Raw genomic sequence first — 18,204 nt, forward strand, 5'->3', positions numbered from 1 at the left:
CTAATCTGAAGAGAGATACCCCAAAAAAACCAAGACACAGAACAAGACAACGGTATCGCCCTTCTCCCCTACATCAAAGGCACCACAGACAAAATCAGCAGAATTCTCCACAAACACAATATCAGGACATCCTTCGGCACTGACCAAAAATAGCCAACATCCTAAGAAACCCCAAAGTCAAGATCCAGCTAGAAAACCAAGGAGTTTATGAAATACCATGCAACAATTGCCCAGCCACATACATTGGACAAACCAACAGGAGAATAAATACACGCATCGCAGAACACAAAAACGCAGTCAGAAGAGAAGAAAATACTTCCTCCCTCTTCCAGCACCTTAAAGCCACAGGACATGAAATTAATTTCGAAGGAACCAAATTAATATCCAACACTGAACACTCCAGCAAGAGAATAATCAGGGAAGCCGTCCAAATAGACAAACACCCCCATAACATGAATAAACGGGATGATACCTCCCACCTGTCAGACATCTGGAAACTAGCCCTCACCAACAAATGAGTCCCAGCCACGAAAACAAACACCAGACCCCAAACAACACAGGACACCACCGCCAATCCCCCTCATTAGACCCAGGCCCAAATCTATCCTATAAACAAAGGACAACCACCGTCCAGAAACCAGACCACGGCTGCTTCGCCAGCTATTGCACCCCCGACCCCAAAACCAAACAAGCTGACACACGCCAAGAACACAGACCCAGACTCCAAACTCAAAGCCAGACCAAAACCAAGAATCCTATATCACAGCCACCCGCTCAGGATATCACATCAGAAAACTCAGGAAATTACACCACAAGAACTGAAGAAGTTGCAACACAGCAAATGACCCAGGAAGTCACAGCACAAGACCAAGGATACCACAGCAATAAAACTCACAAGGTCATCACACAACCCATTACCCAAGCCATTACAACACAGGAGGCTAATGGAAAAGAGATCAAAACACAAACGACCCAGGAGATTACAATGCAGGACCAAGGATACCACAACAAAAGAACTCGCAAGGCCATCACACAACCCATTACCCAAGCCATTAAAACATGGGAGGCTAATGGAAAAAAGATCACTACAAAACAAACGACCCAGGAGATTACAGCACAAGATCCAGGATATCTCCACAACAAAACTCACAAGGCCATCACACAGCCCATTATACCAACATCAACTCCATCAAACCAATTAAGAGGCAGCAGTGCAGCCAACCAGCCCAGCACACCAGACCCCCCACCAGTATTTATAGAGAGACGGCAGCTTCGATCACACACTGCTTGCACTGGCACAAAGCCAAAAGCACCAACCTGAGGATGGTGAGTGGGACCTAGCTGAAACGTCGCCAAGATGCTCTTAATCTTACATGGGAAAAGACCCAAACACACCTAGACTCCCCCCCCCACACACACAAAGCTGAATACCATACATACACACACACACATATATAGACGAACACAATACAGAAGCCTGATGATGGCAGATGAGATTCTGCCGAAACGTTGCTACAACTTTAAAAACACAACTACAATGACATGGGAAAATACCTGAACAAAGCTGAATACCATACATACATACATATATACATACATACATACATACATATATACATACGTACGTACATAAAATTGGGCTTATATTATCAACCATAAATACATAGAATGACAATTTATGGAACATTATTTTTATAGCCCATATTAGAAAGCTATTTTTTATTCCCTTTTGTAGTCATGGCAAGTTCTTAGAACAATGTAAAGCAGAAATCGTGCTTTTATTTTGAGGAGTGAAGGGGAAGGATACTGCAAAATCTCCATTCCCTCCCCACCCCACTAACCTGCTTTCCAGCTCCATTCTCCTGTGCAGGGCAACCAAAGATGACCCAGCTGTTCAGCTGGGACTAGGAGGCAGAGAACAGATGGGGTGGGCCAGTCATAGGTGGTATTTGCTGGTTCTCTGAATGACTCAAAATTTCCATTACCGGTTTTCCAGAACTGATCAGAACTTGCTGAATACCACCTCTGAAGATGCTGCTTTCTGGACATTCCTACCCAGGGGAGTTGGCCTTCTCTCATCTTCTCTATAATTGGTGCCACACCAAAATGTTGTCGAATGGTGTCATTTGTGATGTGGTCAAGAAGGGAGATGCCCGATATCCAACAAAGCCTTTGTTAGGCATCCAAAAATTATCCATGGTAACCAGTCACTCTGAGACAATATAATCTCCAACTGATTTATTAGGAATAGCTCTGGCATTTCTATGGCATTTCCAAAAGTGAAAGTCATTTTCACAAGTTATACAGAATCCACCTTCTCTCCTCCCACTTCTACACTTCATTAATCATGAGAACCAATTAACTGCAGCTGGAATTTCTTAATGCGACATACAGAATAACCTCGAACTTTCCAACTCCTCCCCCACCACCCACCACCCTTTTCATTTTTTGGCAGCTGAATCACAGAGCTGACAGCCTTTGCATTTCCATGGCACGGAGAAAGCTTTCGGTCCCTATTGTTGCTGCCCAACATTCAGGACTATACAGTGCAACAGGGCAGATACTCCATTGTGGAATTCAGTACACAATCCTAATCCATGTTTCTGCTTAAATGTTTTTTTTTTTTTTAAGCGGGTAAGACAAAGTTCCTACAAAATATTCTATTGTCCCATGTTAAGAGCTGTAAAAACCCAGATGGTAGCACAGTGTGAGGGCAGCAATAAAACCAAACACAAGTTACCTGATGGTTTTGATCATGCTGAGTCCCATCTCAACGCAACAGTGAGCGTGATCGTGCCGTGGCTCAGGAAGCCCAGATACACAGTAGTAGCAATCTCCCAGGATCTTAATTCTAAGGCAGTGATGTTCCTGTAGATTAAAAAAGAAAAAAGAAAAGAATAGCAGCTCTGAAATTCTTTATACGAAAAAAATATGGAAAGGATGAACATTGGGAGAAAAGGATGAACATGCCTTTCTGTATCCAGAAAGAAAAAGTCTTGCTAATTCCCACAAAGAAGAGCATCTTAATTATTTTCAAGATCTGACACCCTTCCTAGGTTAACCATATCAGAACTCAAAAGGAAAATCTCCCCATGTTTAGATTATAACGAGAGGAATCTAGTGGTTGGACAATGATGAAGATAGCAATCTGAGTGCAGATTAGAGTTGTCAGATTACAAGGTATTGGTGATGTCCTTGGGCAATGAAGAGCTGCTGTTGTTATCCCACTTTGTTTCATTTATTTATTTATTTGGATCTGCCTTTACTGGGGAGAGAGAGAGAGAGACACACACAGAGAGAGAGAGAAAGAGAGAGAGAGGGAGAGAGGGGGTGGGGTCCAAAGTCACGCAGCAGGCTTTCATGCCTAAAGCAGAACTAGAACTCACTGAGATTGGCCTAAAGTCACCCAGCTAGCTTTCCGCCTAACGTAGGACTAGTACTCAGTCTCCTGGGGATTGGCTCAAAGTCATCCAATCAGTTTTCATGCCTAAAGTGGGACTAGAATTCACGGTCTCCAGTCTTTTAACCAGGCATGTTAACTACTAGACAAAAACTGGCTCTTCAGTTCTTATTTGGAACAAAGTTTTAGCCAAACTGGCTCTGACTGATTTATCTAGAGATGATAATGAAGATGATCAACGATGATGTAAATTTAGTCAAAGTCATCTAGGAGTTGCCATTTAAACTACACTGCATTCAGTCTACTGTAAACAGCAGTTTCTTGGCAGTCTAGAAACAAAGGACAAAAAAATAATGCTTTTTAAAAAATGATACTGTAAGAATTTTTAAAAATTTTGGTTGAGGCCTAAGATGTTGTAGTAGTAGTACTTTATGTTATCTCTCCTAAACCTGTTAATTCCAAAATGTGATGCGTGTTTCATAATCTAGAAAGACTGGGAATATTACATTGGACAGAATCCAACTTCTATTCTGATCTAACAGAAGATAAGAAAGTAGAGGAAAAGGAGTCCTGGAGGATTTTACTCTGCTGGTCATTGCAGTGGTTATCTCCATGTGAAGGCCATTGAGCCAGCTCTGTCCGAAGACATTTCCTTGGTCATATGGCCAGCATAACAGCATGGAGCACTGTTAACTTCCCTGAAGTGGTACCTATTTATCTACTCCCATTTGCATGCTTTCGAACTACTAGGTTAGCAGGAGCTGCTGCAAGGGATGGAAGCTCACTCCATCATGTGGCATTCAGATTTTGAACCTGGGCTGCTGGCTTTCCAGCAGACAAGCCCAGCGCTTTAACTGCTGAACCACTGTGCCACCTGAGAATAAGGACAACTGTTCTATCCTCCTTATCCTCTATTAGACCATAATAAACATTGGATTGGCCTGTGCAATGTAATGGATATCTTCCAGAGAAAAATGATGCAAATATGTATGTCTATGAGCCTGCTCTAGAATAGGTTACAATCCCTGGAAAGTTGACTGCCTAGCAGCACAAGATGACAGATTTCCATCTGTGCTCTGATGCATCTCCAGATGGTCTCAGCACTATATGTAGTAATGGCAGCTTGAAAAAAAAAAAGGCCATAAGAATTCCATCATGATCATAAAAAGGGGGATGAATTTTTTTTAAATATCTGTTTCTATCAGAATATGGCTCAAAATATTAGAAAATCCTTTCTCTTGTTTACTTGATGGACCTCCAGTGTTCGTGCTTCTTGGTTTTATCATTCCTGAAGGAATGTGACTTGTATGCAAACCAGATACAATCTGTGACACATGTATTTTGATCTAGAACATGGCTTAAGCCATAAAGTACTAAAATACTATCAAAGCATAATAGGAACAAATTCAGAGTAGGAAACTCAAAGATGAGCTAATGCTGTGTAAAATAACAGAAGTGCAGAAAACTAGAAGAGACATCAAATATATAAAAAACTCCCTTTCAACTACCATGTAATCCCTTAATTTGGGGTAGAGTTGGGGTGCCTGGCTAGAGCTGAGAGTTTGCTAGCCGGATGCACTTCTTGACACCTATGTAGAGTTCCCAGCAGATATTTTTCTTTCCCACTACCTAGGATTGAACTCTCAACCTTCTGAGTGGGAGGCAAGTGTCCTCACCATTAGGCCACCATGGCCACCAGGTATAAATGGTAAATCACATTACCAGATATAAATCCATTGCTTGAAATAAAACACTACAAGTAATCCTCAACACAAACTGTTCATTTAATGACTTTTCGAAGTTATAATGGCTTTGGGAAAAGGACATCTCCTGACCTTGAATTTATAACCATCCTACCACCCTTTTTGTTCTCCCCTAGTGGAGACTGACTCAGTGGGAGAGGAGGAACAGCTGACACGGAGTGGAAGTGTGGCTCTGGAGGTTGTGGAGGAGGCTGGGGAAGGGCAGAGGCCGGCTGAGCAGTCAGAGGAGGACCAAAGAGTGTTTTATTTTGGTTTGAGGTTATCTTGGTTGGTGTCCTTTCAACAGGCTATGCTTTGTTATCTCCTTGAATTTGGTAAATACTTCTTCTGTTCCATTGTGGAAATTTCATCATTGTAGTTTGTTTAGTTTTTATTTTCACCTCTATCTGCTCATTAAATGCAGACTGTATTGCTTTCTTTTGAAGACTATTTCTGAGTATGTTTTATCTCCAGCTGAGAATTATTGAACAGTGGGGCCAAGTTGGAGGCATTAAAAGACATTTATGTACGTTTTGGATTTTATTATGTTTGTGTTACACTCCGGGTCATCACACATCACATGATCACAATCTGGGCACTTGGCAACCTGCTCACATTTATGTTGGTTGAAGTGTCTTGTGGTCAGGTGTGGCAATTTGCAATATTCTGGGCCAGTTTCTGACAACCCCAGTCAGTTGGGGAAACTTGCATTATGATGATGTGATTTGCTTAATGACCACAGTAAAAAAGTCTATAAAATCAGATCTGGCCATGTGATGTAAAGAAAAGAAGGATGACATGATAGCAATGTTCCAATATGTCAGGGATTGTCACAAAGAAGAGGGAGTCAAGCTATTCTCCAAAGCACCTGAAGGCAGGACAAGAAGCAAGGGATGGAAAATGATCAAGGACAGAAGCAACCTAGAACTGAGGAGAAATTTCCTGATAATTAGAACAATTAATCAGTGGAACAACTTGCCTCGATAAGTTGTGAATGCTCCAACACTGGAGGTTTTCAAGAAAAGACTGGACAGTCATTTGTCTCAAATGGTAAGGGTTTTGTGCCAAAAGGTTGGACTAGAAGACCTCCAAGACCCCTTCCAGCTCTGTTATTCTGTTATTCTGATGATCCCTTTAACAACTGTATCACTTAGCAACCCAAATTCTGACCCCAACTGTGATCATAAGTTGAGGATCACAATAGCAGATACAAATATCACCACCGCCAATTATCAGCTAAGCCTGCAAACATAGCAGATAGGGCGTTCTTCTTCTTCTTTGGTTAATACAGTTTTCTGCTCTTCCAGCTTCCCCTTACGTGAGCACAACATGGAGAGGAAAATCATAACCTCTGATAACCAAAGCTGTGGGCCGCTAACCACAGGACAAGCATGCCAGATTGAACCCACTAAAATTAGTTCACCATAGCAGCTGCATTCCTCGATGACTCAGCGATGTTTTTCGTTCATTGAATATTTACTCATTTAATATGATGGATTAGTAATAGCTCGGTCATGTCATGACTTAATGAATGAAGATGAAACAGGAATCATCGCAGCTTAAGGGGTTCTTGCATATTTAGCCGATGCTTCCTTTTGATCCATAGAATTCAAGAGAACATCTCACCTCCGCATGAAAATCTCATCGAGGAGAGCGTCCCCCTTGAAGATGGATGCTTAATGTACATTATTGCTGCGGAGAACAATTCTGAAGGCCAGAAGATTCATGTCAGACTAAAAGAAGGCTTTTCACACAGAGCACAGTATAATTAAACGGCGGAATTCTCCAAGAGAAGATGTGTTGCGTTTTGTGTTAGAGGATTTTAAGAGTCACAAAGGAGTATGAGACTAATGTATGAAGAATAGCCTTTTAACAATATCAGTCTTGATAATCATTGATGAGTCAGACTATAACAACTAGATGAGAGGAAGTTGAATTCATGTCCTGTTTTTGAGCTTCAAAATAATGAACAAATTAAAGGACTAGGTAGGTTTTGGCTTAAACTGATTCTTTTTTCAAATTCTTACAACCTATAACAAAATTCCCAGGCATGATTTTAACACAAACTTTATAAACATATGAAAAATACAACATCACCTATCAGGAAATAAGCAAGAAAAGTTGACATCGAATAAAGCCAATGGATTTCTGCAGCATTTATTTATTCCAAGAAACCAATTAGAACATTTTCTTTTTTCTTTCTTTCTTTTCTCTCTCTCTCTCTCCCCCCAGGCTAGGAAATAATGGATTGTTCTTCCTATGTCCTATGCCCTATTATCAATTTTGCAGAGTCTTTCAACCAGGACTGATATACCAAATTCTTGGCAGACCCTAAGAGGGTGCTATTAATCTGTTAGGACACTTGGCTCTGAAGAAAAATGGAGAAAAGAGGATACCATATCTCCAAAGAAACTGGAGAAGAGGACAACTCATTTGTCAATCAAGCAATCAAGTCCTCTAATAGTCCCAGGGCTTAAACGTAGTGATTCCCTTTTCTATCCTTTAGTAGTAACAGTCTTCTTCCTGATCATTTCTCAGATCTGGAGGTTACTTGTACCATTTGTTGATAACAAACTTAGCTTCTTTGCCAGATTCAGCCCTCTTGTTTAGTGTCTACAGCAGTGTTTCTCAACCTTGACAACTTTAAGATGCATGGACTTCAACTCTCAGAATTCCCCAGCCAGCCATGCTGGCTGGGGAATTCTGGGAGTTAAGTCCATGCGTCTTAAAGGAGCTGGTCTACAGCAGGGGTCTTCAAACTTGACAGCTTTAAGACTTGTGGACTTCAACTCCCAGAATTCTTCCTCCAGTCATGTTAGCTCAGGAATTCTGGGAGTTGAAGTCCACAAGTCTTAAACTTGCCAACTTTCAAGACCCTTGGTCTATAAAATGGTCCTGATTGCAGGAAAGACTTTTCATCAATCAAACTCAGTTTTCCCTTTAAGATTATGCAAATAGACCACAATTTTAAAAGCATTTATTTCCCACTAAGGAGTCCTGAGATTTGGGTACGTCAGGAGAAATGGAGAATACAACTTGCTACCTGTCCTGATTTGAATCGGTTTCTCAAGGAACATTATTTAATTTCATGAAACATGAGACAGGAAGGAAACATTTGCTTCAAATGAAAGAAAAAAGGCAATTTAGCTAGGCAAATAAATGGAAGGAACACAGCAAGATTAAAATCAGGAATATTTCAAGACTGTGCAACAACTATGTACAGCCTGCCAAGCACATGTTAGTTTTCCCTGCCTTAGACTGAAACATTGAGATGCACTCAGAAACTAAAAACAACATTTTGCATTTGGCCTCATGAGTCACCAAATGTGCAAATCTGACTTAAGACCCCAAAAAGTGTCTCTTTGCATATGCATTTCTCTTTTTCCATCACAGCTTCTATGCCAAAGTTCAGGGGAAAAAAAAGGCACCAGCAGCTGGACTCACGTGTGCTAAGCGATCGAATCTGGCAAAAAGTTCATTCAGCATCCGAACCAGCTCTTGAGCCGATAATGTTGTAGAGAGATTGGTGAATCCTTTCACATCGGCAAAAAGAATGCTGAACGCAGAAAGGAGATGAACAATCAGATTAGTAAGGATATAGTAGAGCATCTCAAAGAACAATGCTGCATAGAGAAATATTCATTGACCCTGACATATGGAATGGAGTGGAGTAGAGAGGATGGCGTAGAGTAGAGTAGAGTAGAGTAGAGTAGAGTAGAGTAGAGTAGCGTAGCGTAGCGTAGAGTAGCGTAGAGTAGAGTAGAGTAGAGTAGAGTAGAGGAGTGGAGTGGAGTGGAGTGGAGTGGAGTAGAATGGAATGGAATGGAATGGAATGGAATGGAATGGAATAGAATAGAATAGAATAGAATAGAATAGAATAGAATAGAATAGAATAGAATAGAGGAGAGGAGTGGAGTGGAGTAGATGGAGTAGAGTAGAGTAGAGTAGAGTAGAGGAGTGGAATGGAATGGAATGGAATAGAATAGAATAGAATAGAATAGAATAGAATAGAATAGAATAGAATAGAATAGAATAGAATAGAATAGAGGAGGAGTGGAGTGGAGCAGAGTAGATAGAATAGAGCTTTATTATCATGTTAAATGTACATTAATTAGCATACATTAAAATGAAATTTCATTGCATTCAGCTCTCAAAGAATAAACCATTGTGCATATATTCAGTGGTGGGCTGCTGCGTGGTTGGCGAGGTTCAGGGAACCCCCTAGCTATGATCTCGGGCTGGGACAACCCGCCCACTTTTGTGCTATGCTTTCCCTAAATAACTAACTTTTCCCCCACCCAGTCTGTCCAGGTGAGTTCTGTGCCGCCCTGCTATGCTCACCAGAGCTGCCTGAGTCGATCAGCTGCCTGCTTAAAGCTGTGTTTCAGCCCCAAAGCAATGCATGCAAGCGAAGCAACCAGCAAATCCCTTGCCAACAGAAGTGCAGCCCACATCTGGATATACCAACATACACACACACACACACATATATATTACATAGAGAAACCTCACAGTCCAGTCTGGATGTATACATGTACATGGCGAGAAAAATGACTCTTGTGAGTTTACCAGATGAATGGCATAAGGAACAAAGCTGTTACAGAATCTAGTAGTCCTGCTAGAAATACTTCAAAACCTCCTCCCAGAGGGGAGCAACAGAAACAGACCGTGAAGTAGGTGTGTGGGGTCTCTAACAATGCTTTGAGCACTAAGCACATAGCGCTTCTAAGCAATATCCTGAATAATGGGAAGTGAGCTTCCTATAATCTTCTCCGTTGTCCTCAACACTCTCTGTATGGACTTTCTATCTGAGGCATATCAGCCACCAAACCAAACCAAAGTTTTACTGACTATATAAGTTTTCTCCAGAATGACCTTTCCCCAACCTGATCCGTTATTGTTCCAATGACAAGACTAGAAATAACATTTGCGGCAGAGGCAAGTTTGAGGGAAACAGAAGAGAGAAAAGGGAACAAATAAGGTGAAGGAACAGAGGAATTAACACACTCAGAACTTTTCTTACAACCATTTGTGGACCATTCAAAGTTACAACAGCACTGAAAACAGTGACTTACAACCATTTTTCACACTTCTTACCATTGCTGGATCCTCAGTGTTATGTGATCCAAATTCAGACACTTGGCAATTGGTATATATTATGATGGTTGCAGTGTCCTGGGGACATGTGATTGCCAACCCATAAAACATTTTGTATACACGTTTTATAGGTTGACAACAGAAAGAACTGGGGGAGTTTCAAAGAGCAGGCCACAGGGTGAAATCGAAAGTACATTCCATTCATATTTTCTTCTAAGACTGATTAGATGGCTGAAGCTTCTGCCATGAAAAAATCTAATTGGAGAGCATGATTGATGACTCTTGACTCTTGGACTCTTGGACATTTTTTTCATTGGATGATACACCCAGAGGGTGTGTGTGGGGGAGCAGGATAAAGGGTGACCGTGAATTACATATCTCAAGAGTTGGCTGCACCCAGATTAGTGCCAGACGTAGAACATTACCTTCAAATAAATCCTTTTCAGTTTTGGGAGTGTGGCTCAAAGCTCATGATTTAATTGAAATGACTGCCGGAACCCTGACAGTGATCCCCTTTTGCAGCCTCCTGACAATCAAAGTCAATTGGAGAATCCAGATTCACATAACAACTGAGTTACTTACTTAACAATTGCAGCCATTCACTTAACGACTGTGGCTAGAAATGTTGTAAAATGAGACAAAGCATGCTTAACAGCTGTATTGCTTAGCAACAGAAATTTTGAGCTCAATTGTGGTTGTAAGCGAAGGGCTACCTTGTCAGAGTATATTCATGAACTGGAATAGAGCATGGTAACAAGATCAGCCAATGAATAGGCACAGCAACTAAGTCAGCCAATGAGGATTGTTTGGAAACTGAAACTGGAAGTAGCCTAGGCGTGGCTCTATATTAAGCTCTGCAGCTCTGAAGCTGTGTTTAAGCTCTGAGTCTGTCTATTGAAAACGAAACTGCTTCTCTCCTCTGCTGTATGACTTACTTGCTGAAAACTAGAGCTCTGCTCTGGACCTGTAACATGTCTGCTTCTGTTTCAGTTTGCTCCATGTTGGAGAAATCTACAACTGGTATTGTAAAATTTACTTTATATGTTTATAAAGAAGTTAAATGAAGCCTCAGCCATCTGTGTTTACTTATGCTGTATTTACACTGCAATACTCTGAATATACCTGTAGTGGTTAGGTTGGTAACATTTGTCTCTACAATCGCCCAACATCCACCTAACCCAGCAGCCCTTAACCCTAACCAGGGAGAGGGATTAATTTACTAAGCCTATGATAGAATGGCATAGATAACTGGGGAATTCTTCTCAAGCTTGATAAACTATGCTGGCCTGAATAGTTATTTTAACTGAATAGTTTAAAACATTTGATTCCAACTGGCAGGATTGCTAGCTAGCTGTCCGAGCTAAATTGGGTTTCAGGATGCCCTATTGCATTCAGGAGGGTTATTCCTTTCTCATCCATGCTTTGCTATCTCTGCTTTTCTTCCAGTTTCCTGGCAGTTGCCCAGCTAGGGATAATTCAGTCTTCCATATCTTGAATTGTGCACACCTGAGTGATTGCTGCAACTGCCTGGGCATACAGCAGTAACTGGAAAGATTACAGATGAAGCTTAATCATATTTACAAGGAAGCAAGTCCCATCAATTCTATCCATACATCCTTTGAAGTTAGTATGCTTGGGATGGCAGACTCAGTGAGCTACAATAGAAAACTGAAGCCCTAAAATCACATCAAATCCTCTCATTTGTACCAGGAAGTAAAACAAGCAAAAGAAGGCTGGGATATTTTGAGAGATTAGGCAGGAACACCTCCATTTTCAAATAGGAAGTATGAGCGAAGAAGAACAACAACAAGAAGAGAAACTCAACAATTCAGAAATGTCTCCTAACCATCCAAACCAATGAGGAAGGAACTGACCAAAAGATGAACATGCATTCAGCAGAAGAAGACACGGTTAATCTGGAAAAAAAAGAGAAGCACCTGACGTTTTCATAACGGTGAATATAGATCTTATGGAACTGGTGTTGTAAATGTTCATCCTCCACATTGCTCATGTCATTAATCATTTCTAGCACGACAAATCGAGGTAACACAGACAGAACCAGCCGCTCCTGAAACAACAAACAAAAACAGGGAGAGGAGTTAATAGTCTCTGGATTTAATGAACCAATAAAATTGCAACCAACCAAAACCAAACACCAGCACCCCGGCCGACTTTCACCCAAAGTCTTAAGCATATCTATTGATTCAGTGGAAAATATTTATATATTTGAATCTTTCATTGGTGAAGATTCAGGTGAGATATCAATTTGATAAATGAAGGAATGAATAAAAATATAAGCACTTTTGGAATGTATTGAATTGTTTTCTTTTTTCTTTTGCTAAAAACAATTGTGAGTAGAACATTGTTTAAAAGGAGATATGTCAGACATTAGATTCTTTTTTTTTCTCCAAATCAACTTGCAACAACAACAAAAAAATGTAAAAACCTTCCGTCATGTCAAAATAGCTCAGGAATCAATTTGGAATCTTCAAACATTTGAGAGAAAGGTATGATCCTGCAAGATCCACTTAAATCTTCTGCCACGGCCTCTCGAAAAATGTTAATGGAGGAAACCTAAGTTATCATATATCAGCATATTTTCTTCCTCGTTCCTATTTTTGGAGGTCCACCAGATTTGATTCTAGCCACTGGAAGTTGAAGCCTTCATATCTTAAAGTTGCTGAGGTTGAAAACCATGATGCTAGACTCTTGAATGGGAGAAGTCCACCATTTTGAGCTCCTCCTGTTGAAGTTTATAATACTTAGTCATAATCACTGCTTGGTCTTCAGGCCAATTATTATTGAACAGGTATGTGGGCTTCAATGTACCAGACTCATCCTAAATTCTAGTTTTAGTGCTGTGTTTCCACAGCCTCTCTTCATAAAAGCTTTCCATAATCCTTTTAGTCTGTTTGAATCCTAATGTAGCACGCAAAACTATAGACTCCATTGATAAATGGGGGTTTGAAAAAACCCATTTCTTGTTATAATTGTAAAACTTATATTTCTATTAACGAAGTATCGAAGAACTGCTTTACTGAAGTTGAATGCTCAGTAGGAAAAATGGGGGTATTAATGACTACGATTAATGCATATGAGCAGATTTTCATTGTATATCTTTGGTTGTTAAAGCTATTTTGTACTGGTACTGCCTTTGTCTTCTAGCTTTAAAAAGAAAACTTAAGTACACACAATTTTGGAGGACAGAACTCACTTCACACATCAAAGACTTTAGATTCAAGATCCATTCTCTCATCCCCAAAACTTCGCCCTGGGGTAGAACAAAAACTTTGCTTTTCTTTCTTTTTTTTTGCTGTTCCTTTGGACCAGTACTTATATAACTCATTCCACTGAAGGAGGAGAGAATTTAAACTTCCTGTGCTATATAAATAGTTATGGGTGATCTCGCATTTTAGCTCAAAGCAAGATGACTCACACCTTTCTATCTAGAGGTTTTCAGCTGAATGAATGACTCTGGCCAATGGTAAGCTCATCAAAGAATATTCAAGGAAAAAAAATACCTCTTTTCTCCTTTGGTGCTTACGAGTTTGCTCCTTTTTAAAAAGCCATTTATCACAGCACTAATAACCCTTTTTGTCTTCTTAGTGCATTTAATGTATTGTTTCCGGATTCCTATTAGGCATGGAACTTATTTTAAGGCGAGAAAAGCTAAGCTTCAAGGAAGTGTTTTTCACTGATGCTTTAATTCTAAACCAGATAACAGGCAATCAGAAGGGACCTTGTAGGTCATCTACTCCAACCCACTTCCCAAGCAGGACACCCTACACCATATCTGACAAATGACAGTCCAATCTCTTCTTGAAAGTCTCAAGTGATGGCGCTCCCACAACTTCTGAGGGAAATTTCTGTTCCATTGGTTGATTGTTGTCACTGTCAGAAAGTTTCTCCTTATTTCCAGGTTAAATCTCTCCTTGTTCAGTTTCTATCTTTTCTGGCCTATAGGTGCTTTAGAAAATAGCTTGACCCCTTCCTCCTCTCTGTGGCAGCCCCTCAAATATTGGAAGACTGCTATCATGTCTCCCTTGGTCCTTCTCTTCACTAGACTAGCCATGCCCAGTTCCTGCAACTGTTCATCGTATGTTTTAGTCTCCAGTTCCCTAATCATCCTGGGTGCTCTTCTCTGTACTTTTTCTAGAGTCTCAACATCTTTTTTATAGTGTGGTGACCAAAACTGGATGCAGAACTCTAGGTGTGGTCTTACTAAGGCTTTATAGAGTGGTATTAGTACCTCACTTGATCTCGATTGTATCCCTCTATTAATGCAATTTAGGATTGCATTAGCTTTTTTTGGCGGCGGCTGCACACCGCTGGCTCATATTTAGCTGGTTGTCCACTAAGATTCCAAGATCCCTCTCACAGTTACTGCTATTGAGCCTGGTTTCACCCAGTCTATATGTGTACTTTTGGTTTTTCTTGCCTAAGTGTATGAAAAACCCAAAGCACACATATATAAACCTGGGGATTGAATGGAAAGCTCAACATTCATCATTTTCTGCAAGAAGCAAAAGAGTGTCAGAAGTCTCCAGCTGTTGCAAAGTCCAGGGCAGAATGGAGAACGCACAGGGGAAGTTCTGCAGATGTTCCCTCTTGCCTTACCTGCCGCTGATTTTCAGTTTCCAGCCGCAGTCGAGCTTCTACACATCTTCGGGTCTCTAAAAAGGCTTGGCGTTGAGCTCGATCCGACAGGTAGCTAATGAAGATTCCAGCGGTATTCATGCACATAAATAAAACCGCCTGAGCTGCTGTCTGCAGGGGGCAACAGGAAACGATCATAAAGGAGAGGCCTGTATTCAAATTTAGTACATTTTTTTTTCCTTTTTACAACCTGTAATCCCTTTTTGATGGGGTGACTGAACAGAGCTGAGAGTTTACTGCCTGGGTGCCCTTCCAATGCCTACCTGGAGTTCACAGCAGATATTTTTCTCTGCACCCTAATAGCACAAACAAAAATAGTTCTCAACTTATAACCACAATTGAGTCCAACATTTCTGTTGTTAAGTGAGACATTTGTTAAATGAGGTTTTGGCCCATTTTATGACTTTTCTTGCCAGAGTTGTTAAGTGAAATCACTGGGGTTGTAAAGTTAGTAACATGGTTGTTAAATGAATCTGGCTTCCCCATTGACTTTGCTTGTCAGAGGTGTGATGACCTGGGGTGTGGCACAAAGGCAACACAGTCAGATAATCAATAAGAGTCCTTTTATTATCTCCAACTTTGGCCCCAATGTCCAGGTTACCTTCTGGCTGGAGAAAAACTCTCCCAGGAACAGCCTTTGACTGCAGAAAATTAAGTCCAAAACATGAGCAACACAAACTATAACTTAAAGTCCAAACAAACCAAACTGAAGTAATTAGTATAGCGGGGCAGGAGCAAGAATTTCAGACTTGAAGGCACGGCAAAACTCACACAGTTGGGAAGACACCAGGAACACAGATAAGCCATGACAACACAGGATAATCTCACATTTGCTCCCAGAAGCCTGCCACACGCAGCCTGCCTTTCTTATCAACTGTCTACCCAGCTGTGAGAATCAGGGCCCTTTCCTTGCCTGTAAGCCATGCAACCCACATTGCTCTCTTCTCTGTTCCTCCCTGCGTGCCTTAGGATGAAGAGGGGGTGGCCTGGTTCTTCCTCTGAACTCCCTCTCCCTTGTTCTATCTCACCCCTGCTCTGCCCAGCTGGACTTTGTCCTTCCCCAGCCTCCTCCACAGCCAATGGAGCCACACTCCCATTCCCTGTCAGATGTCCAGCTTCCTCCTTGGATTCAGACTCTGACAGGGGCATGACAGAAGGTCGCAAAAGGGGATCACATGACCATGGAGACATTGCAGTCATCATAAATATGAACCAGTTGCCAAGCATTTGAATTTTGATCACATGATCATGGAGATGCCCCAAATATTATCACTGAAAATGGTCATAAATCACATTTTTCAGATCTGTTGTAACTTTGAATGGTTTGAATGAACTGTTGTAAGTTGTAAGGACTATTTGATATTCTACACATGATCTACACATTCAGGCTATAGACAATTAAAACAATACTTAGATGGTCAACCATCTGTCTTTTAACCTATGAGCTGAAATCTCTTCGTACATTTCCCGAACTGTGCCATGGGTATCTATTTGAGATGTTGAAAAAAGTGTGAGATGTAGCAAGTGAATGAAAGTGAATGAAAATTTCTTGTCATAGTTGGAGCAATTAGTTTCCAATCATTTCATGCTGTAATATAGTCACATACGAGAACCCCACATAATTCAGGATTTGCAAACACACACATGCTTTTTAATTGGTCTTATTAACACCCTCAGATGAATACATTGACGGCAGAATTGATTAATGTCCTTAAGAAATACTTCTTATATAGTAATCTATGTTTCACTGGAAATTCTAGCATGGGAGTACCATTTTTGTATATCCTCAACCAAGAACAAGATGTTTCTCTTATCTGGGATAGTCATCCTCTTCTATCAAGTGTAGAGTTGTAATTGCAGGAATGTTCCAATCTCGGATGGCAAAACTCAAATAAAGAATGTTTCCAAGCAAATACAACTCAGGTAAATAAAGTCACTAATCTAAAGGAGGATTAGAGAGAGGAAGTAAACATATGTTAGACTTTAACTAGAGATAATTAATTGTATGGATTACTGTGCTAAGCAGTAACGAAAGTTAAGCAGTGACCAAAGTTAACCTGTGATGGAGGATAACTAAAAATGCAAGACTAGACTCCAATAAAGATCATCATTGTTAGATCTGGGAGGACGGGTCCAAAAACGGAGACAAGACTCAGACAACAGCTCTTTATTAGTGACTTCAGATCTGAGTGAAATATCCCAGCCGCAGCAGCCCCTTATACAGGGCTGGCTCGGCTAAGCAGCCAATAACGGTGATTTGAGTTTGCCGCGCTTGGTTAGACCAATCGCGGCAGCCCGTTAACTAGCCAATCAGATCAGTCTGAGGCAACCAATCATGATCCGCTGCCAGCGGGCCAATCCGAGTTGCAGGCTTTCAAGCCTGCTAGTCCAGAACAATCATGATTCAGTTGTTCATGATCAAACAACTCGACGGCCTCGTCATTACTACAACCAAGCATGCAATTTCAGGAGGAAATCCATTTACAACCCCCTGCCTATTCATTCAGAGTAGCTGAGTCAAAATTCAGAATTAAGGGAGTGACACAAAGAAGCCTTTCCTAAATGACATATGAACATGCCAACTTTCTCTGGATCACTGTCAGAGTTGAATATTAGTACTAACACCACTTTTACAAAGCCTTAGTATGGCCACACTTGGAATACTGCATCTAGTTCTGGCCACCACAGCGGTGGGATTCAACCGGTGTTACTACCAGTTCGGCGACTATGTTTTGCGCGCGCATGCGCTACATGCCATCCAGACAGCTGAAAAGTGCTACGCGCAGGTGTGCAGCATTTGAAAAGCCTCTTTTTCCCTGCTTTTTCAACCTCAGCTATGCTGCGCAAAGCAGCTGGGGTTAAAAAAGCAGAAAATAAAGGACAGGTAAGAGCCCAGGCGGGCGGGTGGGCCAAACAGCAGCAAAGACAGAACCGGGTCAGTGTCTGCTGCTCTTCAGAGCTACCGGCTCTATAGAACTGGGCAGAACCAGTAGCATCCCACCCCTAGGCCACCACGATATTAAAAAAGATATAAAAAGTCTGGAAAGAGTGCAGAGAAGAGAAACAAGAATGATCAGATGGCTGGAGGCTAAAACATATGAAGAGCAGTTACAGGAACTGGGTATGTCTAATCCAGGGGTCTTCAAACTTGACAGCTTTAAGAACTTGTGGAGTTCAACTCCCAGAATTCCTCCTCCAATCATGTTAGCTCAGGAATTCTGGGAGTTGAAGTCCACAATTTATAAACTTGCCAAGTTGGAAGACCCTTGGACTAATCTATTGAAAAGAAGGACTCATAGCAGTGTTCCA

The 18,204-nt window shown here is 41.1% G+C and overlaps 1 protein-coding gene across 3 annotated transcripts in view; it reads right to left on the reverse strand.

Annotated features, from left to right (window-relative positions):
- The window catches only part of ADCY8 (adenylate cyclase 8), a 146,252-nt gene that overhangs the window by 72,791 nt on the left and 55,257 nt on the right, over positions 1–18,204 (reverse strand). For all 3 annotated transcript variants that reach the window (XM_026703673.2, XM_026703672.2, XM_026703671.2), the window contains exons 2-5: positions 14,857–15,006; positions 12,177–12,307; positions 8,587–8,698; positions 2,741–2,868 (exon numbers count right to left, since the gene is read on the reverse strand). In XM_026703673.2, the coding sequence (XP_026559458.1) occupies positions 2,741–2,868; positions 8,587–8,698; positions 12,177–12,307; positions 14,857–15,006 (521 nt within the window). The remainder of the gene's footprint in view (positions 1–2,740; positions 2,869–8,586; positions 8,699–12,176; positions 12,308–14,856; positions 15,007–18,204) is intronic.

Source organism: Pseudonaja textilis, chromosome 3 (genome assembly GCF_049901715.1).
Source record: "Pseudonaja textilis isolate UNSWEBS1 chromosome 3, rPseTex1.2, whole genome shotgun sequence".
Lineage (NCBI taxonomy): Eukaryota > Metazoa > Chordata > Lepidosauria > Squamata > Elapidae > Pseudonaja > Pseudonaja textilis.